The sequence below is a fragment of the Bubalus bubalis genome, chromosome 2, assembly GCF_019923935.1.
Source record: "Bubalus bubalis isolate 160015118507 breed Murrah chromosome 2, NDDB_SH_1, whole genome shotgun sequence".
NCBI classification, from domain to species: domain Eukaryota; kingdom Metazoa; phylum Chordata; class Mammalia; order Artiodactyla; family Bovidae; genus Bubalus; species Bubalus bubalis.
The window spans coordinates 108226213-108251550 of record NC_059158.1 but is presented as its reverse complement, the minus strand read 5'-3'; the positions used below and the strand labels follow the sequence as shown (position 1 = coordinate 108251550).

At 36.3% G+C, this 25338-nt stretch overlaps 1 protein-coding gene across 1 annotated transcript in view; it reads right to left on the bottom strand.

The window, feature by feature from the left end:
- The window catches only part of LRP1B (LDL receptor related protein 1B), a 2209913-nt gene that overhangs the window by 712376 nt on the left and 1472199 nt on the right, over positions 1 to 25338 (bottom strand). Inside the window, exons 28-29 of the mRNA XM_025261770.3 lie at positions 18470 to 18601; positions 16968 to 17195 (exon numbers count right to left, since the gene is read on the bottom strand). Coding sequence (XP_025117555.3) covers positions 16968 to 17195; positions 18470 to 18601 — 360 coding nt within the window. The remainder of the gene's footprint in view (positions 1 to 16967; positions 17196 to 18469; positions 18602 to 25338) is intronic.

Genomic DNA, 25338 nt, shown 5'->3' with positions numbered 1-25338 from the left:
GGACTGATTTCCTTTAGGATGCACTGGTTGGATCTCATTGCAGTCCCAGGGACTCTCAAAAGTCTTCTCCAACTCCACAGTTCAAAAGCATCAATTCTTCGGCACTCAGCTTTCTTTATAGTCCATCTCTCCCATCCATACATGACTACTGGAAAACCACAGCTTTGACTAGACAGACCTTTGTTGGCAAAGTAATGTCTCTGCTTTTTAATATGCTGTCTGGGTTGGTCATACACAAGGCCAGTTTAATTCCCAATTTGTAGCATTTGAATGTATTAACTGGGTATTTTATTTTAAAAAGTTTTAATATTTCCTAGCTGGTGTACCTCTTAGGGTTCTCCATACTCCTGATACTCAAATTTATCAGACATTTAGAGACTGTGCAAATGAAGATTCTGATTCAGTAGATCTGAGAAGGCACCTAAGATTTTGCAAGTTAAAACTAATACCAATTGCTTCAGCTACTGCTCCAGAGCAGCAGTTCCATGCAAAATGCTTCTAGAAATGCAGAGTGGCTGCTACTTAGCTCATCTAATTTCTGTCTGTTCCGTGCTCAGTCATGGCTGATTCTTTGTGACACCATGGACTATAACCTGCCAGGCTCCTCTGCCCAAATAATTTACCAGGTAAGAATACTGGAGAGGGTTGCCATTTCCTCTTCCAGAGGATCTTTCTAGCCCAGGGATCGAACTTGTGAACTTGTGTCTCCTGTGTCTCTTGCATTGACAAGCTGATTCTTTACCACTGTACCACCTGGGAAGCCCATCTAATTGCTACATCTTCCCTTTTTATCATTTTCAAAAGATGCCATCAAGCAAAAGGTGCCATTTTCAAAAGGTGAAAACTCCAGATTTGTAAAATTTGCCAGCTAGTTCAAAGTTTAAAAAAAAGGGATTCCTGGCAGTTCTGGGTCAGCTGTGACGTGCCTTGCTGGCACAGGAGGCTCAACCTCAAGTTTACATACTTGAGTCTTGACAGAGCCTGCTTTCCTGCTCAATATTCATTTCATTATTTCTAAATAACTTGTAATCACAGTGTCCTAAAAGGTATTCCCCATGTTTCAATTTCTCCTCTAAGCAGCAACTTCTTACTCTGCAAGGTACCTTTCATCATTAATTTCTGTTAAGTTGGTAGATTTTAAATACAAACTTCATTTCTCAAGCCAATGCTGGAGATTTATTTGTATTTTTACTTATTCTCATTCAGTCTCCCTTTCATTCAGAAACAATAAGAAAAATAATAACACAACACCTTTGTAAAGCTAGACCTTCAATGTCAGATACTTATTTTGCTTCACTCAGGATATTTTTTTCCTTTTCCTTTACTCTCTGGACTTAATTGGTTACTGAGAAACAATAATGAGAATTTCTGGCTTTTGTTCTAGGTTGGGTGCCTATTCTTTGTCTTTAATGAAGTCACTTAAATTTCGGCTTCTTTTTTTATCAGCACAATGAGGCTAATTATAGATAAATCATAGGATTTTGTGAATATTAGATGATGTGTGTTTATGTAGCTTAATTCAGGATTGAGGGATACTTTGCCAATCCAAGGATTTAATGTTTTCTGCCTTTTTATCTTGAATTGCTTGGTACTGCAAAAATAAAGTTTTTATTTCCTCTAAAATACATGTTATCCAAAGTTTGCTTGCTTATTTTTTTCCTGCTGTCTCTGCGGCTCAAAATTTATTCACTTGTTTCTAAATGACTCCTAAACATACAACCTAGAGACTGCATTGCACTCTTAAATTGGAAAGCATAGCCAAATGCAATCTGTATGTTGTGCTTAACACTTAGTTGTGTCTGATTCTTTGTGACCTCATGGACTGTAGCCTGCCAGGCTCCTCTGTCCATGGGATTCTCCAGACAAGAATAGTGGAGTGGGTTGCCATGGCCTCCACCGGGTATTTTCCCAACTCAGAGATCAAATCCAGGTCTCCTGCATTGCAGGCAGATTCTTTACTGTCTGAGCCACTAGAGAAGCTTAAATGTAAGTTATTAATGCCTATTTAGTCCCTGTCAATTCTACAGTCCATGCTCTCTCAAATCTATTTCTAGCTTTAATATTGCATAGCATATAATCTTTTTCCTCTTTCAGGCAGTTGATTTAGTTGCCTCCAGGTTATTTTTCTGACTAGAGAGCTCTGTATCATGACCTTCAATTGTCCCAAGGTATTTGATTGCTTCCAACCACTCAAAGTGATGCTGGAATTCCTTAGCCTGGCTTTCTATATAATCTGAATATAACTGTCTGTCCAACCTTATTTCTCACCATTTTTGACCCATTATCTTACCCTTGAGTCATATTGACATTTTCTCAGATTTCCATACTTGTCTTGATCTTTCCAATCTATATAGAATTACCTGGACCTCATACCTATTATTTTTTTATAATCTCATGCAAATCTCAGTCTAGTTGATAGGCAACATTGCCCTTCACCACAAAAACCTAATCAATTCTTCTATATGTCCCAGTCTTAAAGATTTTCTCCTTCTATATAACTCAATAAGACTGTATCTGGTCAATCCTTTTCTATGTAACATGATAACTATATGTGAACATACTACTACTTTCACATATACTTCTTGAAGATAGGCCCCTTGCTAATTTATCTTGGTAGCTCTTCTCCTCAAACATACACAACATTGCCTTCAAAATAAATAGCTTTTGATGAATTCATAATATGGACAAGCTATAATTATAAGGATATGTGAGCTAAGTTAAAAATATCAGATGTAAGATCCTCAAGAGTATTTTCAGGAGTACACACCTAAACATATTCAGGCAATCTCAATTATCATTTTCTATCCTAACCCTTCTTCTGTCCAGTAGTTTGGAGCTTCTAATTATCAGTGTTTAAAATAAAATAAAACTTATGTCTTTTTTGACCATGATTACTGCCCAAGTCTTATTGTTTTGGAATGTCCTAGTAAATTCACCATAAAGGGGTCAGGGGAAGAATAACAACTGCAATACATTTAATGATATTTTTGGGTTTTTGATAAAAATACTGAAATAATGAATTGATTAAACTCCTGTTTTCAAGTCAAGCCAAGATCTCTGAGCAAGTTTTTCAGAAAGTTCAATTTCCTATTTCTAATGACTCTCACTTCTTAAAGTAAGACAGATTAGATATTCCTAAAAGTCTTTCACCACCACAAAACTCCCTGATGTATGATAAATTAAAACTTTGAAATGTGTTGTTGAGATCATAAGACAGACAGAAAAATATCTAAATGCTAATACACAATTGTATGTTACATAAAATCATAAAGGAAGCCAAGTAGGAATACAGAGGTTGGTGAGGCCATAGGGGCAACAATTTGTAATGAAAATCTAGAGATTCCTGGATTACTAGTTGCTCAGTGCAAGAGTGTTCAGTCTTTAAACCAACAAAAAGTAGCAGAGCTAAACAAGTGCAATTCCCGGATATAATAATGGTCAACATCCTCAGGTGAGTTAAAAAAGAAAATAAATAAATATATATATATATGCCTGCTTAAAAAGGAGTATGATTCTTTAAATAAATATAAAACATTTTTTTCTGTCTCTCTTCTGGGTATGAAAGAAAAAAATCTAAGCATAGGTCTGTGGTTGGGCAAGAGATGCATCCATTGTTTGTATAAGGGAATGGTTCTTTGCTTATAATGACTCCTTTTTCTCCAAAAGAAGCAAATTCAAATCCTCTAAGGAATAAAAAAATTTTCTCCACCCAAGAATTGACAATTTCTACACTGAATTTGTTCTCATAATAGATCATAAAAATTAAAGCACACACAAAGAATAAGACATAAGAGAAAAATAAAGAATAGGTTTAAGTTCCCAAAGCCTACATGGTCTTAAATTATTATGTGTAACGTAAAGAAAACTGAGTGGGTAATTTTAAAGGAAAAAAAATATACTTCAAAATAATAAGCAAGGTGCAATAATTTATTTTTAAAAATCTTCTTGAAATGTATATAAATGAGAAGCAAAATAACTTGACAATATTAAAAAGAACAATTATTTAGATGGATTAGCCAGCAGGTTAGACACTAGTGACTGCAAGACAACTTGTGAACTGCAAGACATCTGATGAACTGCAAGACAGTTAACTGTTAGCCAAATAAAACAGAAACAAAAAGATTAGATGAGTTGGAAGTTAGAACAAATAACTTACCACATCTAGTCAGTTTCAGAAGGAAGGCATAAAGAGACTAGGCTAGAAAAAATAAGAGACAATAGTTGAGAGTGTTTTCTCCCTGCACTGATGAAAGAGATGACCCAGTACAGTAAAGTTTAGATGGCTAAATAAAAACAATCATGAGGAAAAAGAAGAACTTAAAGCATTTAGAGAGAAAACATATATTTTGTTTTTTAAAAAAAAAGGAATGACAAATTATACAAACACAGAGATTCTCAAGAGATGTGAAAAGATAGTAAAATAATATCTGGAAAGGATTGAGAAAAAATGACACTAAACTTTGAATTTGTATTCAACAACATTATATTCCAAACTACATCTCAACAACAAAATATTGATTTAAAAATGTGCAAATGACTCAATAGCCATGTCTCTAAAGCAGATACAGAAATGATCAACAAGAACACAAAAAGATATTCAACATCACTAATTATTAGGAAATGTGAATCATATGCACAAGTATATTCCACCTCATGCCTATTAATTGAAAGTGAAAGTCCTTCAGTCGTATCCGACCCTCTGCGATGCCATGGACTGTAGTCCACCAAACTCCTCTGTCCAGGAATTCTCCAGGCAAGAATACTGGATTGGGTTGTCATTCCTTTCTCTAGGGGATCTTCCTAACCCAAGGGTCAAACCCAGGTATCCTGCATTGCAGGCAGACTCCTCACCATCTGAGCCATCAAGGAAGCCCTTCATAAGTAGGATGGCAACTACTAATAATAGAAAATTAACTAACAAACAAAAAACAAGAACAACAACAACAAAAAAGAAGAAGAAGAAGAAGAAAATAATATTGCAAGAATATGAAGAAACTGGAACCCTTGTGAGCTGATGATAGAAATGTAAAATGGTGCAGCCTTTGTGGGAAATCGTATGGCAGTTCCTCAAAAAATTAGAATTACCATATGATTCAGCCATTCCACCTCTGGGTATATAACCAAAAGAATGCAAAGGTCTCAAAGAGATACTTGCACACCTATGTTCACAGCAGCATTATTCACAATAGCCAAAAAGTGAAACAACCCAAACATCCATTGACTGATGAATGTATAAACAAATTGGGATACATACATAAAATGGAGCATTATTCAGCCTTAAAAAGAAAGGAAATTCTGACATACTACAATATGGATGGACTTGCAGATATCATGCTAAGAGAAAAGACCCATTCACAAGAAGGTAAGTACTAGATGATGCCTTTTATTTGAGGTACCTATAGTAGTTTCAGAGACATAGAAATAGAATAGTGGTTTCTAGAAAATAAGAAGGGGGATGGGAAGTTGTTTCTTAATGGGGTGAGATTCATTTTGTAAGATAGAAAGAGTTATGGAGATTGGTTACACAATGTGAATGTACTTAACACTACTAAACTGTACAATTAAGAAGGTTTGAGATGATAAATTTACATTATGTATATTTTACTACAATTAAAAATTATCTTTATAAAAAGAAGATTAAACAAAACTATTTTCAGATATCAATAACAAATTCTCATTAAATTAACACCCTTGAAAGATATAATTCAGAGAGAAGGCCTTAAATGAAAGAGGGATTGAGGTAAGTATGCAAACTGGTTAACATGTAGATAAATCTAAATGACAATGGATTGGTTGTCAATTCTCTGCTTGTGAGACTCATCTTTTTTTTTTTTTTTCTTTCTATGAAGCAGACTTACTGACACCAGCATCTTGGGAGTGGACACCAAGCCTTCTGCCCCGAATCAGGTGTGCATTCCAAGAGGAGGGGATTCATAACTCTCTGAGGGCAGATATGACTTCAGCCAGTCAAAACTCATTTGCAGTGTTTATTTTTTTTTTTTGGCAAGTATTTCTCTGTTCTTGCAAGCAAAGCTTAAAAATGCAAAATGGTAATACTTGTGAAAAGCTTTCTCAAAGGAACTCTGTAAATATTAAATAATCTGTTGCATTTATGAAAAGCTCTGATCATAAAAGTATATATGTATGTGTGTATATATATCTATATGTTATTATATATATAACACATGATGGTACAAAAACTAAGAAAACATCAATAAAGCCATAATCCATCTTAAGAACATTACAAACACTTTAGGAATCTTTAGTGCTCATCCTCGGACATTTTACAGCTCTCCAACTCTGAACAACTGAGTGCTTACTCACTTGGCTTTCTCACTTTTAACACATATGCATGTTTTCTAAATCTTTTTTTTTTAAGAACATAGGGGCAGAATTATAACTTCTTGACTAATCCTTATATGCTTTACATGCTAACCTTATAATTATTCCTGTCTTAGAGAAACAAATCACTGCTGATTAGGTAGAAAAGTCTGAAGCAAGTCTCTTTTTATTTTCATATGGATCAATGTCTCTAATAGCTTTCCAATTATTTGGTCAAGTTTACCTCTCACATTCATCACGTTCAGTTACTGCTGTTTTCACTCTTGCTGTCTGTAATCTTCTTATACCTAGGTTTTATTTCAGATTTGGATCATTTCTATAATCTTCTAAGTGTATCCTGTCTGTAATTTCTCACTTTTCCAATCTAGTTATCAAGTATATACCTGCTTCATCTTCAAAAGAGTTTGACTGACCAATATCTATCTGTAAAGGTCTTCAGCAGTTTTCCACTGCATTGAAAGGGGAAAAACAAAAACAGCTCCTCCAGTGTAAGACCTTCTGTTCTGCTATCATATAACCTTCTAGTTTACTCTTCTATAAGACCTATCTATCTACAATTCACTACTTGTTCCTCTTTATACATGTGTGTTCAGCTGTTTGTGTTTACTAATAGGTACTTTTTAAATAACAGATGTCTACAAACTTCTGCAAAAATGCTTCATGGATGAAAATTAAAATTCTATTCAGTTCAGTTCAGTTGCTCAGTCGTATCGGACTCTTTGAGACCCCATTAACTGCAGAAGGGCAGGCCTCCCTGTCCATCACCAAACTCATGTCCATTGAGTCGGTGATGCCATCCAACCATTTCATCCTCTGTCGTTTCATTCTCCTCCTGCCCTCAATCTTTCCCAGCATCAGGGTCTTTTCAAAGGAGTCAGCTCTTCGCATCAGGTGGCAAAAGTATTGGAGTTTCAGCTTCAACATCAGTCCTTTCATTGAACAGTCAGGACTGATCTCCTTTAGGATGGACTGGTTCGATCTCCTTGCAGGCCAAGGGACTCTCAAGAGTCTTCTCCAACACCACAGTTCAAAACATCAATTCTTCCGTGCTCAGCTTTCTTTATAGTCCAACTCTCACATCCATACATGATTACTGGAAAAAGCATAGCCTCGACTAGACAGACCTTTGTTGACAAAGTAATGTCTCTGATTTTGAATATGCTGTCTAGGTTGGTTATAACTTTCCTTCCAACGAGTAACTGTCTTTTAATGTCATGGCTGCAATCACCATCTGCAGTGATTTGGGAGCCCCCCAAAATAAAGTCAGCCAGTTTCCACTGTTTCCCCATCCATTTGCCATGAAGTGATGGGACTGGATGCCATGATCTTAGTTTTCTGAATGTTGAGCTTTAAGCTACCTTTTTCACTCTCCTCTTTCACTTTCATCAAGAGGCTCTTAAGTTCCTCTTCACTTTCTGCCATAAGGGTGGTGTCATCTGCATATCTGAGGTTATTGATATTTCTCCCGGCAATCTTGATTCCAGCTTGTGCTTCTTCCAGCCCAGCATTTCTCATGATGTACTCTGCATATAAGTTAAATAAGCAGGGTGACAATATACGGCCTTGACATACTCCTTTTCCTATTTGGAACCAGTCTCTTGTTCCATGTCCAGTTCTAACTGTTGCTTCCTGACCTGCATATAGGTTTCTCAAGAGGTATATCATGTGGTCTGGTATTCCCATCTCTTGAAGAATTTTCCACAGTTTATTGTGATCCACACAGTCAAAGGCTTTGGCATAGTTAATAAAGCAGAAATAGATGTTTTTCTGAAACTCTCCTGCTTTTTCGATGATCCAGTGGAGGTTGGCAATTTGATCTCTGTTTCCTCTGCCTTATCTAAAACAAGCTTAAACATCTGGAAGTTCATAGTTCATGTATTGCTGAAGCCTGGCTTGGAGAATTTTGAGCATTCCTTTGCTAGTATGTGAGATAAGTGCAACTGTGCAGTAGTTTGAGCATTATTTGGCATTGCCTTTTTTTAGAATTGGAATGATATCTGACTTTTTCCAGTCCTGTGTTCACTGCTGAGTTTTCCAAATTTGCTGACATATTGAGTGCAACACTTTCACAGCATCATCTTTCAGAATTTGAAATAGCTCAACTGGAATTCCATCAACTCCACTAACTTTGTTCATAATGATGCTTCCTAAGGGCCCCCTGACTTCACATTCCATGATGCCTGGGTCTAGTTGAGTGATCACACCATCATTATGATCTGGGTCATGAAGATCTTTTTTATAAAGTTCTTCTGTGTATTCTAGCCACCTCTTCTTAATATCTTTTGCTTCTGTTAGGTCCATACCATTTCTGTTCTTTATTGAGCCCATCTTTGCATGAAATGTTCCCTTGGTATCTCTAATTTTTTTGAAGAGATCTCTAGTCTTCCCCATTCTATTGCTTTCCTCTATTTATTTGCACTGATCACTGAGGAAAGGTTTCTTATCTCTCTGCACTCTTCTTGGAACTCTGCATTCAAATGCATATGTCTTTCTTTTCTCCTTTGCTTTTCACTTCTCTTCCTTTCACAGCTATTTGTAAGGCCTCCTCAGACAGATGTTCCCCATCTAAACTTTCTACTTTGATTCAAGGCCTGTTACCAAAATCTAGATCTCACTGTTATTATTGACCTTTTTTGTTTTTTTCTCTGGACTAATTTTCATAATAGCTTTTATTGTCTAAGCATTTTTCTTAATGGGTAAGAAAATAGAGGAAATGAATGAATCCTTAGTACTCACTGACAAAATGGTTGGCAGAAGTGGAAAACAATTTTATATAGAATAACTAAGATCATGGCATCTGGTCCCATCACTTCATGGGAAATAGATGGGAAAACAGTGAAAAAAGTGTCAGACTTTATTTTTTTGGGCTCCAAAATCACTGAAGATGGTGATTGCAGGCATGAAATTAAAAGACACTTGCTCCCTGGAAGGAAAGTTATGACCAACCTAGATAGCATATTCAAAAGCAGAGACATTACCTTGCCAACAAAGGTCTGTCTAGTTAAGGCTATGGTTTTTCCAGTGATCATGTATGAATGTGAGAGTTGGACTGTGAAGAAAGCTGAGTGCTGAAGAATTGGTGCTTTTGAACTGTGGTGTTGGAGAAGACTCTTGAGAGTCCCTTGTACTGCAAGGAGATCCAGCCAGTCAATCCTAAAGGAGATCTGTCCTGGGTGTTCATTGGAATGACTGATGCTAAAGCTGAAACTCCAATACTTTGGCCACCTCATGTGAAGTGTTGACTCATTGGAAAAGACTCTGATGCTGGGAGGGATTAGGGCCAGGAGGAGAAGGGGACAACAGAGGATGAGATGGCTGGATGGCATCACCAACTCAATGCACATGAGTTTGAGTGAACTCCGGGAGTTGGTGATGGACAGGGAGGCCTGGTGTGCTGCAATTCATGGGGTCGCAAAGAGTCAGTCATGACTGAGGGACTGAACTGAACTGAACTGAATGATACTCTGAAACAGGTCCAGTTAGATTCAAAGTATCATTGGGAAAAAAATTTATATAGTAGCAATATTATCTGCTGCTGCTGCTAAGTCACTTCAGTCATGTCCCACTCTGTGCAACCCCAGAGATGGCAGCCCACCAGGCTCCCCCGTCCCTGGGATTCTCCAGGCAAGAACACTGGAGTGGGTTGCCATTTCCTTCTCCAGTGCATGAAAGTGAAAAGTGAAAGTGAAGTCACTCAGTCGTGTCCAACCCTCAGCGACTCCATGGACTGCAGCCCACCAGGCTCCTCCGTCCATGGGATTTTCCAGGCAAGAGTACTGGAGTGGGGTGCCAGTATGAATTATATTTTTGCAGTTAAAAGAAGCATATCATCATATTATTTCCTACTATCACTACAAATAGCGACTGAAGCTATGAAATTAAAAGACGTATGCTCATTAGAAGAAAATCTAAGATAAAGCTAGACAACGTATTAAAAAGCAGACACATTACTTTGTTGACAAAGGTCTGTATAGTCAAAGTTATGTGTTTTTAGTAGTCATGTATGTATATGAAAGTTGGACTATAAAGAAGGCTAAGCGCCAAAGAATTAATGCTTTTCAACTGTGGTGTTGAAGAAGACTCTTGAGATTCCCTTGGACTGCAAGGAGATCTAATGAGTCAATCCTAAAGGAAATTAACCCTGAAAATTCTTTGGAAGGACTGATCCTGAAGCTTAAGCTCCAATACTTCAGCCACCTAATGCGGAGAGCTGACTCATTAGAAAAGACCTTGATGCTGGGAAAAATTGAAGGCAGGAAAAAAAGGGGATGACAGAGGATGAGATGGTTGGATGGTATCACCAACTCAATAGACATGAGTTTGAGCAAGCTCCAAGAGATGATGAAGGACAGGGAAGCCTGGTGTGCTGCAGTCCATGGGGATGCAAAGAGTCAGACACGACTGAGCGACTGAACAACTACTTTAGAAAGTGTTGTTTATAGAAAAAAATTTCCAGTTCATGTTCATCTTTCTTATATCAATTTTAGCTTCTGCTAAACTCAGCCTAACAGTTCAGTTTATTCAGATAGTATATGACTAGTTGGTTTATTCATATAATAGATGACTAGTACTAAAAAAAATACTTTGCTCAAGCAGTTGTGCTTGCTCAAAGTTCAGTCTTAAATTTTTCAAAGAAGAACAATGTATACTTTGTCCTAAAATAATCAGATACAATGGGAGTATTTTACAATTAAAAAAAAATGGGATTCTATCAATGGTGACCTGGAGTTTCATAAGATTGTCAACATATTTTCTAAGTGTTTCTTTATGTTTCAGAATAATCAATAAAAGCCTTGATGAGAGGGTAAAATAAATCCTATCTTTCTTCCAGGTACTGCTAGATGAACTCTGCAGAGTATACTGAGTGTATATTTAGTGAGTACTGGAAAAGGATATTGTGCACAAATCATCTGATCGCAGTAAAACTTCTTCTCTCTACATTGCTGAGATCCTTTATGTGTTAAAAAAATAAATAAAAAGACATTTAGGGGAATAAAAGAGGATAGCTTTGGAGTCAAAAGGCCTAAATTCAAACTTGGATAGACAAAGCTCTACTATTTCCTAGTATAGTCACCCTGAACAAAATGCTTCTTCATAATTAAGAGTAGAAAGTAATGCTTACCTTTCAAGCATTGTTTGAGAAATAAACAATAGATGAAATAAAATCAGCATAGATACAAGTACGAAAATTCAACTATGTTACTCCTGGCTTATATCAGGAGCTTTAAGGTAATTTTCATTTTTGTTACTCTGTTAATCATAAGCAATACTTCATAGTTTTTTGGGGGCATCCTATTATTCTATAAGGTATAACTCTAGGCAGTACCAAAGTCTTTGACTGTGCGGATCACAACAAACTGTGGAAAATTCTTGAAGAGATGGGAATACCAGACCACATGATCTGCCTCTTGAGAAATCTGTATGCAGGTCAGGAAGCAACAGTTAGAACTGCACATGGAACAACAGACTGGTTCCAAATCAGGAGAGGAATATGTCAAGGTTGTATATCGTCACCCTGCTTATTTAACTTATATGCAGAGTACATCATGAGAAATACTCGCTGGAAGAAGTACAAGCAGGGATCAAGATTGCCAGGAGAAATATCAATAACCTCAGATATGTAGATGACACCACCCTTATGGGAGAAGGTGAAGAAGAACTAAAGAGCCTCTTGATGAAAGTGAAAGAGGAGAGTGAAAAAGTTGGCTTAAAACTCAATATTCAGAAAACTAAGATCCTGGCATCTGGTCCCATTACTTCATGGCAAATAGATGGGGAAACAGTGCCTGACTTTATTTTTGGGGGCTCCAAAATCACTGCAGATGGTGACTGAAGCCATGAAATTAAAAGATGCTTACTCCTTGGAAGAAAAGTTATGGCCAACCTAGACAGGATATTAAAACAGAGACATTACATAGTCAAAGCTATGGTTTTTCCAGGAGTCATGTATGGATGTGAGAGTTGGACTATAAAGAAAGCTGAGCACTGAAGAATTGATGCTTGTGAACTGTGTTGTTGGAGAAGACTCTTGAGAGTCCCTTGGACTGCAAGGAGATCCAACTAGTCCATCCTCAAGGAAATCAGTCCTGAATATTCATTGGAAGAACTGATGCTAAAGCTGAAACTCCAATACTTTGCCCACCTGATGAGAAGAGCTGACTCATTTGAAAAGACCTGATGCTTGGAAAGATTGAAGGTGAGAGGAGAAAGGGACGACAGAGGATGAGATGGTTGGAATGGCATCACTGACTCAATGGACATGAGTTTGAGTAAGCTCTGGGATTTGCTGATGGACAGCGAGGCCTGGCATGCTGCAGTCCATGGGGTTGCAGAGTCAGACACTACTGAGCAACTGAACTGAACTGAACTGAGGCAGTACAGGAGTACTCAAGATGTGCAACTGAGTTTCTGGGGCTATATTAAAAGGAAAACACCCAGCCTATTGAAATGAAGTTCCAAGTCCTATTATCAGCAGTAAGGCTGATAGGAGCTCTAAACATACAATCCTAAGTAAGAATTTATCATTTCCTCTCTTTGGTTTAGACACTAAGCTTTAGTTTCTGAGAATGTCAGTTTTCTTACCTGCAGAATAGAAATAATTCTTAACAATAGGTTCTCAAAGATTAATTGAGGTCATGGTATTTGTCACATTAATGACACCTATTATTATATAACATGTCAGAAAAATAAACCTTGAGAGCATGAATAACTGAAAACATTTAGGCCAAGCAGTGACTCAAGTATAAGAATTAACTGCCACCAGAAAGTAGGGTTGCAGGTAACTAGAAACCCTTTTGCCAAGAATTGTTAATTATTTATTTTTTAAGAATAAAATTACATCTTGGTCATTGTTAAATATATATTAACTTATAAATAAATAATGAATACAATGAATGTGTCTATAGTCATATATTAGTGTTTATCTGTTAACGAAATTATCTGCTATTATCTGCTACAACTGACTATAAATAAGAGCTAACATGGGTAATACATAAAGAATAGCTTAGTGTTTCAGCATATGGAGAATGATAAAGCAGACAAACTATTTTTAATCACCTTCATAAAATCTTGATCCAAAGAGCCTCAGTGTTTTCATCAGAAAACGGTCTAACTGGAAGAAAAATGGAGACTGCTTGGGGCAATGGATAGATGGGGTCCTGATTTTTGAAGGTGGTTTGACATTAGACTTGGGCTGAGAAAGGTAAGAAGAATGTCTCAAGAAAAATTCCAGTAGATGAAGGATAATGAAGTGAGAAAACAGAGGCCAACAGTATAAGAGATAAGAGAATGGCCAAAATTTAATTTGCATGGACTCAAACAGATAAAAGGATAAAATAAAGTACAATTACTGGCAGGATTTGAGATAGTTTGATGAGTTCAGAAGTTGAACTACCTAAAGGTTATCCAAAGATTCTCTTCTTATGGAAGGACATATCGATCTCTAACAAAGTTTCATTCATGAAGAAAGGGAAAGGCAATGTTGTTCAACTTGTCCAGTAGCCAGAGACTAAGTAGTTGTCCTTGACAATGCCTGTTCCTCAATCTTCATATTCAATTATTTCAAGTATTTACTCTTTGTAATCTCAAAAATTTTTTCACATTCCACTGTTTCTTTTGTTTCCGCCCTTTCCAGGCTTCCATCACCTTTTACTAAAACCATTACAGCAAACTTATTTCCCAGAGTTCACTGCTCATCTAGCTTCACCCTGCTGGTGTTGGTGCTGGTAAGTCACTTCAGTCATGTCCAACTCTGTGCGATCCCATAGATGGCAGCCCACCAGGCTCCCCCATCCCTGGGATTCTCCAGGCAAGAACATTGGAGTGGGTTGCCATTTCCTTCTCCAATGCATGAAAGTGAAAAGTGAAAGTGAAATCACTTAGTTGTGTCCGACTCTTTGCGACCCCATGGACTGCAGCCCACCAGGCTCCTCCGTCCATGGGATTTTCCAGGCAAGAGTACTGGAGTGGGGCGCCATCGCCTTAGATCTCTTCAACTCTCTAGTAAGAATAATATCTAGAGTGATTTTTCCAAGTAAACTAATCATGTGGTCATACTCTCCTTAAAACATGTCCTCAGTTCTCATTATTTTCAGTATTAACATAGAAATAAACAATTTAGCCCACATAGGCTGGTATGATTTGGTTCTGATTATTATTATTATTTTTTAGATATATAACTCCCTATTCTGTACTTCATACTATTCAGTCTATACTGGACTTCCTTCAATTTCTTATCATATAAGAACATATTCTAATATTTTTCAAAATGATTGAATTAATAATTATTGTTCCTAATGTGTATATCTATTATTAGTAAGAAAATATTATTGCTCAATTTGTGGTTAATAATTGTAGAGTCTGCTAAATGGAGATAATTGTGATTTTCTCAAAGATAAACTCACCAAATTGCTACTAGCTATCAATTTATACTTAGAGACAGAAAATTGTTCCCCCATATTTTTTTTTTTGAGGTAAAAACATCTTTACTTTTTACAATTCATAGAGCCTTTGGAAAGTACTTAACATTCCTGATAAAATATGTGAACAATTTTCTATTAGATTTTGATGAACTTCTTGTGAGAAGACCACTGAGCTATCAGTCAGTCTTGGGAGCACCTTACGTCCTTTAACTGTTCTCTCAAGGCTTTTCATGGTCATTAACCAGATAGTCTTTTAAAATCTAGTCTAATGATAATTATTTTTTTCCTTTGCCCCTATGAAAAGTCCTGAAAAAAAAATTGCATTAGCTTTTTTTTCTTCTCTTATAGAACCTTTGAAATAAATATTTGAACAAAACTTATAACCAATACATTCAAGTTTCATTAACAGTATTAACTTGAGATGGGTAAAGAGCTAGCATAAATATGAGAATACTTGAGTGCTCAAATACTCTCAGATCTACTAGTGGTACTCAAGCCAGTCTTCTAGTAGTATGTATGGAAACTGTTAAGAAACAGCTAAATTTAAAACCTGTACTTTTATTGCTTTTGTTAAGAAGTTAATCATTGCTCAAATAATGTCTGATTTTTAAATTTTCAGTATTTTTCAAGGCAGAGGAATTAGATATATCTGTTTGAATTACTGATTATGCCTTTCTCCATTCATGCATGTATGCTCAATTGTGACTAACTCTTTGCAACCCTATGGATTATAGCTGCCGGGCTCCTCTGTCCATGGGATTTTCCAGGCAAAAATACTGCAGAGGGTTGTCATTTCCTTCTCTAGGGGACCCTTCCAACCTAGGGATTAAACCCCCATCTCATGAATCTTCTGCAATGGCATTTCTAGGTGGCTCTTTACCACTGAGCCACCTGGGAATGCCTTCCTCTGCTTTCCTTCAAACCACGCTTCAAGGAGGATAATTAGTTAGTTCAGTCTCTCAGTCACTCAGTTGTGTCTGACTCTGTGACCCCATGGGCTTCAGCACACCAGGCCTCCCTTCCATCACCAACTCCCGGCGTTTACTCAAACTCATGTCGATTGAGTCAGTGATGACATCCAACCATCTAATCCTCTGTCATCCCCTTCTCCTCCCACCTTCAATCTTTCCCAGCATCAGGGTCTTTTCAAATGAGTCATTTCTTCGCATCAGGTGGCCAAAGTATTGGAGCTTCAGTTTCATCATCAGTCCTTCCGAAGAATATTCAGAACTGATTGCCCTTAGGATGGACTGGTTGGATTTCCTTGCAGTCCAAGGGACTCTCAAAGCTTTCTCTAACACCACAGTTCAAAACCATCAATTCTTCAGTGCTCAGCTTTCTTTATAGTCTACCTCTCACATCCATACATGACTACTGGGAAAACCATAGGTTTGACTAGACAGAACTTTGTTGGTAAAGTAATGTCTTTGCAAGGAGCATGAGACTGAAGAAAAAGTGTCTTGGTTGATTCTGAAAGTCATGGCAAACAGCAGGTACTCAACTAAGATTCACTCAATAAAACAATAACTGACCCAGAAATCACATTATACCAAAATTAGAACAAAAATGAGGATAATTCATGCTAACCATTCAGAGTTCAACCACTGCATTTATATGTATGTCTCATTTCAGCTGTATTTTCTACTTTTGGAAAATTTACTTTTTTCTCTTTTTAAGATTTTTAATTAAAAAAAATTAATTAAAGGTTGTTAATTCAACATTACTGAAAACTTATGATTCAACCTGCTGGGTCAGGAGGAGGACAGGAACAAGTTTTCTCTCTTATTTGTTTAGTCTAGTTCTGTAAAAAATAGATGCAAAAGGAAGTTGATAATAAGCTTGAATCAGAGTGAACAGTCTTTACCAATATCCTATATTCATTTGGCAAATACAACTACACCCTCAACAGCGAAAAGGAGTCTTCTTTTTACTTAGAAATGTTTACTTAAAAATCTGTTAATTTCAACATCCATTCTGAATTTGTTTCTTCTTGATAAATTTCTAGTTATCAGATGACTATATTCAATGTAATTATAGCATTCAACAATTGTTAGAATACAGCATATTATTAAATCACTGAATAATCAATTCCAACTATTAATTAACAACATAGAATTGGATAATAGAAAAAGAATACAAAAGAGACACAATTATTACAGACTAAATAACAAACATTTTTAAAGCTGTATAGTAGAAATCTTTTACCTCTTGAAATAACAGTTTCTAATCCAGTTCCATTAATAAAAGCCCGTTTAATGGTTTGTGTCTTAATGTCTGTCCAATATAGACGTTCTTCAGAAGCATCAAAGTCTATCACAGTAACATCATCAATATCAGGGACTGTAAAGGCCGTGATAAAGTTAAAATATGGATTATCAATATCCACTCCTCTGATTTCAGAACGTCTTGCATATAGAAGAAATTTCTTCATTTCTAGAAATGAAACAGAAATGTGTTTTTCTTTATAAGCTTGGCAAATTTGAAGCAGCCTAGAAATTCTAAACATTTGTTGATGATTTAATAGGTTTTTCGCATATGAAAAACATGACCAAGATTTGATAAACATATGAAAAATAAGTTAAAATCCTTAAGTCATTTTCTTAATGCCAAGAAATTGTCAGTAATTGGTCTGATCTTAGAATTTCAAGCAAACTTGTTAAAAGACATGAACTTTACAAATCTCACACAGCCACATTTGTCTTTGTTTATAATCATAACAATATTACAGTGTAGTAAATGCTTTTTGAAGGAAATCTAAGAACACTTTTCTCTATATGATCTTTGAATAAAATGAGGTTGAACATTGCTTTTAAAAGTCATGTTCATGTTTTCCCTATCAAAATTAAGCTAATGTTAAAGCATAACATACTGTAAATTTTTGTGAATCTGTAGTAACTAATATTGTGAGGCATTCTATTACTTCTACTTAAATAGGCACCTTTCTTGCACCGAGTTTGTGAAATATTAGTAGATTTAATAGAAAGAGGAGTCACAGATATTTTGTTCTCTTGTTTTTCTCCTTTGAGATATGTTATTATTGTGAAAAATTAGTTAAAGCCAAGAGTACCTAAATCCCTGAGTTAAAATTTGATGAATACACTTTTATTGACCCTTCAAAGTAATTGTTTTGCAAATCAACAAAAATTACTAATAAAACAAAACAAAGCACAGTCTGATTTTCTTTCACAAATTTTAGTATCAATTTTTGGTTTAAATATGCTGTTTAAGGTTTTTTTTACAAATCTTCCCAAATTATATATTTTACTTCATATTTTCTCTCTTCAAGTTGATAATCCCCTATAAAATGATGCTGAAGTAACTTAAGAAGAGCAGAAGGAGATTAAAGCTGTTAAATACATCTTTGTTATGCAGGTTACCTACATCATCATTTTTTGATAATGCACTTTCACTTACAAATCTCCCTGTTCTGTAGAGATAAACTCTGCTAACACACCAAATAAGAAAGTAGCAAGAAAAAAAGTGAATAAGATAATAAGCAGCAAAGTGCAGCCTATCACATATTTAAAGAATTTGTCAGTGTTTCCCAAAGTAGATGAATCATCAACTGAGTGAAAATAGCACCACCTCAAATGGTGGTTTTTAAGGACATTAAAAACCTCTCCTGCTCTACTGTGAGGAAAATCCAAATGCTAATACAACCTGAAGGATTCACTTTGGAGTTTCTGTAAGATCTGGGAGAAATTTACCATAGCAGGTCTTCTTGTTGGAGGAAAGCTTCATCAAGTGGGGACATGCACAGGCAGCACTCCTATTATGATTGATCAGACACATGTGCGAGCAGGGGCCTCTGCCATCATTAGCTGCACAGGGATTGGGAGCTGTAATTACACAGTGAAATATTAACAGTGAAGAAGGAAGAATATATTAGGGGACCTCTGAGGGTGACAAGGGTTATTTACTTAAAGATTCAAAGTGAAGTTCCCTAGATAACACACATTACTCGAGTGATTAATATGATGATAATGACAATCATACACAGTTATTACATTAATAAAAACATTTTTCCTCATCAAAGATAACAACTAAGATAACTCCCTCAAGTTCCTCTAAGATGAATGATATTCATTCTATTGCCTTAGAAGCAAAGGATTTCTTTTTAAGTATTTAGTCTGAGAAACAATCAGGAATAACTATTAAATTTTGTATAAATTAAACTCAAGTAGATGATCATGCAGGTGTCAGGAGTTCCAGTTGAGAAACTGCTGTTACATATACTGTGTATCTTTTCAGGCCATTTCTTTTCCAAATCAGAGGCCTATATGAATAAAAATTTCATCTTCCTTTATAATAAAGATGTCTTTATTTTTTTTGCTGTATTAAGGTATTCTATGGCTAAATATTGCTACATATCCATACTTACTATATTCCATTGTGTACAAAACTTCAAATTTAAAATGGAATATTAAATTTTGTGTTTGATCTCATTCTCTCGTTCTTTTGTGTTTCTTATTTTGTCATTGTTAGGTAGTTAGAATAGGAAAAAGGAGTCCAGAATGGTGGTGGCTAAAAGACAAGGAAGGGAAAAGCCTGGAAAAATAGGACAAAGGAAGGTCCGAGGACTGGAGTGAGGACCTCAGGTAGAACAGACAGCACTCCTGGCTAGCCCAATTTACATAGGACAGGCCCAGGTGTATGAGAAAAAAACATATAAAAAGAGGAGCCAAAAGACTGGAGATTTCTCTCTCTTCTCTTAGCATCTTTTGGGTCATCATGCCCTCACACCTTGAGGGTGTATTTTCCTTTATTTTCTAAATAAAACTGAGCTGTAACAAGGAGCTGTAACACTGATCCATCCAAGAGCTGTAATGCTGGTCCATCGTTTAAAATTTTTGTTGTGACGAGACAGAACTGAGGAAATACACACTCCCCAGACATCATCATATCTTTTGGATAAGCTTTTAATCTCAATTGATCCAATGTTCTCTTAAATATTGTTTTTATAAAGCCTATCTAGTAGGACAAATTCTATAGAACTATGCTGGTCAACTGAGAGCGGAAAATAATTATACGTTCTGATCTCAGCAGCAATACTTTAGTCTTCAACTAATAATATTTTCCTAACAAGTGGATCTATTTTGGGGGGTAGCAATATCAGTCTTATAGACTTTTAAACCACAAAGAATAAAAATCAGTAGGTTATAATAAGAATTGTAGAGGTTATGAGAAATTAACTGAATTTAATAAATGCTCAAGGTAGCCTTCGGCTGTCTTCAGGACCCTCCCCACAAGATAGCAAAAACGATCCATGTCTATGCATTTGATTTAAAAAATAAAAACAAAAAAGAAAATGAAAGACTCAGAAATATTTTCCCAAGCAAATAAATTAAGGACAAAAATTATTAGAAAATAGTGGAAACTAAAGTTGAGAGATTCTTTATGAGTGTTAAGTCACTCTGTCACATGATATGTGTACATACTAAGTTGCTTCAATCATGTCCAACTCTTTGCAACCCTATGGACTATAGCCCCCCAGGATCCTCTGTCAGTGGGATTCTCCAGGTAGAATACTGGAGTGGGTTGCCATGCCCTTCTCTAGGGGATCTTTCTGACCCAGGGATGGAACTTGTGTCTCCTGTGGCTCCTGTATTACAGGCAGATTCTTTACCACTGAGCCACTGGGGAAGCCCAGCACATGGTATAAATGCCACATATTCTGCTTTCTTTCCTTTTAACTTCATTTATTATAACTGATGCTTTTGAACTGTGTTGTTGGAGAAGACTCTTGAGAGTCCCTTGGACTGCAAGGAGATCCAACCAGTCCATCCTAAAGGAGATCAGTCCTGGGTGTTCATTGGAGGGACTGATGTTGAAGCTGAAACTCCAATACTTTGGCTGCCTGATGTGAAGAGCTGACTCATTTGAAAAGACCCTGATGCTGGGAAAGATTGAGGGCAGGAGGAGAAGGGGACGACAGAGGATGAGATGGTTGGATGGCATCACCAACTCAATGGACAGGTTTGGGTGGACTCCGGTAGTTGGTGATGAACAGGAAGGCCTGGCATGCTGCGGTTCATGGGGTCACAGAGTTGGACTCAACTGAGCGACTGAACTGAAATGAACTGATTATAATTGGCTCAGATGGTAAAGAATCTGTAATGTGGGAGACCTGGGTTCAAACTCTGGGACAGAAAGATCCCCTGGAAAAGCAAATGGCAACCCACTCTAGTATTCTTGTCTGGACAGGGACAGAAGAACTTGGTGGCCTACAGTTCATGAGATCAGAGAGGACTGAGTGATGAAGTAGCAACACTACAATGGGTGTCTTTAAGGAACTAAAGGTTAGAAAAGCAAGAGGTTAGATGGGAAGATTATTCAGGAGCAAAGATGTTACCAAAATAAAGAGAATATTAAAATAAAAGAAATAAAGAGGCACTGTTGAAGTGTTAGCTATCTAGAGTAGGGTTACCCAGTCACTGGTAAATAGGAAAAAACAAAAACAAAACACCTCAAAGTTTTCGATTCTTGAAAAAAAGAAGAGGATGGGGAAGAAAGGGGATAAAGAAAAAAAAAAAAGAAGAAGAGGAATAGAGGGAGGAGAAGGAAAAAGGAGATATTTGTTTAGAAACATTGACATAGAAAATGCTATTCCTCTCAAAGAAATTAAAAGCATAATCCATGACAACTCAATAACAAGTACTTGGATTTCACTTTAAACATCATTATCTTTTAGCCTGGAATCATATTAACTTTTCTCAGCATCCTATAATCATGATAAAAAGCTTTCTAAAATCAACAATAACATATTAAATTTCTATATATACTAAAGTAAAAAAATACACTTTGTAGCCCAATATCTGTATTAATGATAACACTGTAAGGTAATATTAACAATATTTTGTGCTTCATGGTGAGGAAAAATCCACAAAGCCTTCTTTCATTTTTTATCTTTTCTCACTTTGAAATAATGGAGTTAAATCTTTTTGATGTTATTTCTAACCACACATTTAAATAGATACTTACTCTAATTACCAAATTAAGGAATTTGGTTTTTATACTCACGTCTTAGTATAAAGCAAGGATCAGCAAATATGGATCCTGGAGCCTTATCTGGTTCACTGTCTATTTTTATGAATAAAGTTTTATTGGACCATAGCCATGCTCATTAATTAACATGTTATCCCCATGACTTTCTCACTATAATAGCAGAGTTGAACAGTTTCAGCAGGGATCACTTGGCATAAAAAACCCTGAAATATATTTTCTGGCTCTTTACAGACAATATCTGACATAAAGGTTACTATTTATAAGAAATACTATTGCTATATCCAATATTAATACAAAGATTGTAAACCCCTACCAAACCAAAGCTATCCCATGTATTGTATCCAGGAGATGGGAAAAACTGACCAGTCAATAGATGCTATAAAGAATATTAACAGACGAAATCCAAATATAGGTGTGCAAATTGGGTTCATTGATAATTCTTATTATCAAAACTCAAGTTGACCAAACAGAGACGCTTAGACATATGTAAAGTGAAAGTGAAGTCGCTCAGTCGTTCCTGACTCTTTGCAATCCCATGGACTGTAGCCTACCAGGCTCCTCAGTCCATGGAATTTTCCAGGCAAGAGTACTGGAGTGGGTTGTCATTTCCTTCTCCAGGTAGACATAGCTAAGCCCCCTCTTATATTTACTCATTGAATACATATTTATGAATGACTTCATATTCTGCCTAGTTTTAAAAAGCTGGATATAACAGCAGATAAGAGATAGTTCTTACATCAAAGAATTTAAGAGTCTGTACTCTTACCCCATACACCATTCTCTCCAAATATATGGGCAGTGGCTCAATTTAGGTTCTTTGCATCTCTTGCTTGGGTTGCTGCTCTAACTTCCTAAATAATCTCTTAATTTTCAGTCTCTCCTCATTGTCTATGGAAATTTTCTAAAATACAGACTTGCTCATATAGTTCCTTTGCTTAAAAATCTTGGATAGTTTCTCTACCTTAGATAAATCTTCCTCACAAAGACTCAAATTTTATTTGCTACCATTTCCTCCAAGGTTTTTTAACACTAGCCAGATTGGTTTGCTCAGTTGCTCAGTCATGTGCAACTCTTTGCGACCCCATGGACTATACTCCACTAGGCTTCTCTTTTCATGGGATTCTCCAGGCAAGAATACTGGAGTGGGGTGTCATTTCCTCCTCCAGATCTTCTAGACCCAGGGACTGAACCCACATCTCCTGTGTCTCTTGCATTGTTAGGCAGATTCTTCACCACTGTGCCACCTGGAAGCCCTCCAGATTTATTTACCTGCCATTTTTTTACCTTTCATCATTATTTTTTTTTAATCCTGATCCACTCTGTTTATTTTTATTAAAGATATCATAAGTCTTCTAAATTCACAAAATTTTAATTTCAAAGATTTTTTTTTTTACTCCTCTTTCACTACCATATTTAACTGTCAAGTATTATCAGACTTGCCTATTATGCACCCTTTCTTTCCATTTTTACCTCTCCTCTTGCAATATAAAACTATTTCATCACTTTGGAGTAACTGCTATAACCATGTAACTAGTATTCTATGGGACTATCAAAAGTATATTAAACTCTGTTTCAAAGATACCATCCTACCTTGTAGTTTCATCTACCATTTTCCTTCTACATACACATTATGCACATGGTAAAAAGGACTCCAAATTGTTCATTGAACATCTATAGCTTGTCTTTTTCTACTTCTACAGAAAGTATTTTCTTCCTGTAGAATTTCATTACCAACAGCCTTACATTATTATTTCATGAATCAGCTCAAGTTATTTTTCCTTCACAAAATATTTTCTAATGAAGCTAGCTAATTTTGATTTATTCCAACTCTAAATTATAGTTTCAGTTATCAACATAAAAGGCATTAGGCATTTATTATTATTTTTTTTACATTAAAATTTTTTTTATTTCTCTTTTAACATTTTGTGATTAGAAGAGAGTAAGAGCTGAGAGACACTGATTTGTTTTCCATTATTTTCATTTCATCCCCAATTCTTTCTACATTTCCCTCAGTCTCTCCTCCTCCATGCCTACACATATTATATTGAATCATGACTCTTCCATCAAGAACTAGAACCTTATTTTTTGCAGGAGGAGAGTGGTCTCTATAGCCAGAAAATAAGGAGGGAAAATTGTGTTCCTTGCATCTAAGTAAGAACTAGAAACATAACTATCATAGAAACATAGTTTTCAGTTTTCTCATATTTCCTGGCTGTAAATATAAACTGAAAGAGTTAACACCACTTTCTAAAGTCTACACTAATGAGAAGGCAATCTCTCTCTATTTTATTTTTTTTTGTTTTGTTTTTGTTTTTAATTTTATTTTATTTTTAAACTTTACATAATTGTATTAGTTTTGCCAAATATCAAAATGAATCTGCCACAGGTATACATGTGTTCCCCATCCTGAACCCTCCTCCCCCCTCCCTCCCCATACCATCCCTCTGGGTCATCCCAGTGCACCAGCCCCAAGCATCCAGTATCGTGCATCGAACCTGGACTGGCAACACGTTTCATACATGATATTTTACATGTTTCAAAGCCATTCTCCCAAATCTTCTCACCCTCTCCCTCTCCCACAGAGTCCATAAGACTGTTCTATACATCAGTGTCTCTTTTGCTGTCTCGTATACAGGGTTATCGTTACCATCTTTCTAAATTCCATATATATGTGTTAGTATACTGTATTGGTGTTTTTCTTTCTGGCTTACTTCACACCTGTATAATAGGCTCCAGTTTCATCCACCTCATTAGAACTGATTCAAATGTATTCTTTTTAATGGCTGAGTAATAATCCATTGTGAATATGTACCACTGCTTTCTTATCCATTCATCTGCTGATGGACATCTAGGTTGCTTCCATGTCCTGGCTATTATAAACAGGGCTGCGATGAACATTGGGGTACACGTGTCTCTTTCCCTTCTGGTTTCCTCAGTGTGTATGCCCAGCAGTGGGATTGCTGGATCATAAGGCAGTTCTATTTCCAGTTTTTTTTTTTAAGGAATCTCCACACTGTTCTCCATAGTGGCTGTACTAGTTTGCATTCCCACCAACAGTGTAAGAGGGTTCCCTTTTCTCCACACCCTCTCCAGCATTTATTGCTTGTAGACTTTTGGATCGCAGCCATTCTGACTGGCGTGAAATGGTACCTCATAGTGGTTTTGATTTGCATTTCTCTGATAATGAGTGATGTTGAGCATCTTTTCATGTGTTTGTTAGCCATCTGTATGTCTTCTTTGGAGAAATGTCTATTTAGTTCTTTGGCCCATTTTTTGATTGAGTCATTGATTTTTCTGGAGTTGAGCTGTAGGAGTTGCTTGTATATTCTCGAGATTAGTTGTTTGTCAGTTGCTTCATTTGCTATTATCTTCTCCCATTCTGAAGGCTGTCTTTTCACCTTGCTAATAGTTTCTTTTGTTGTGCAGAAGCGTTTAAGGTTAATTAGGTGCCATTTATTTATTTTTGCTTTTATTTCCAATAATCTGGGAGGTGGATCATAGAGGATCCTGCTGTGATGTATGTCGGAGAGTGTTTTGCCTGTGTTCTCCTCTAGGAGTTTTATAGTTTCTG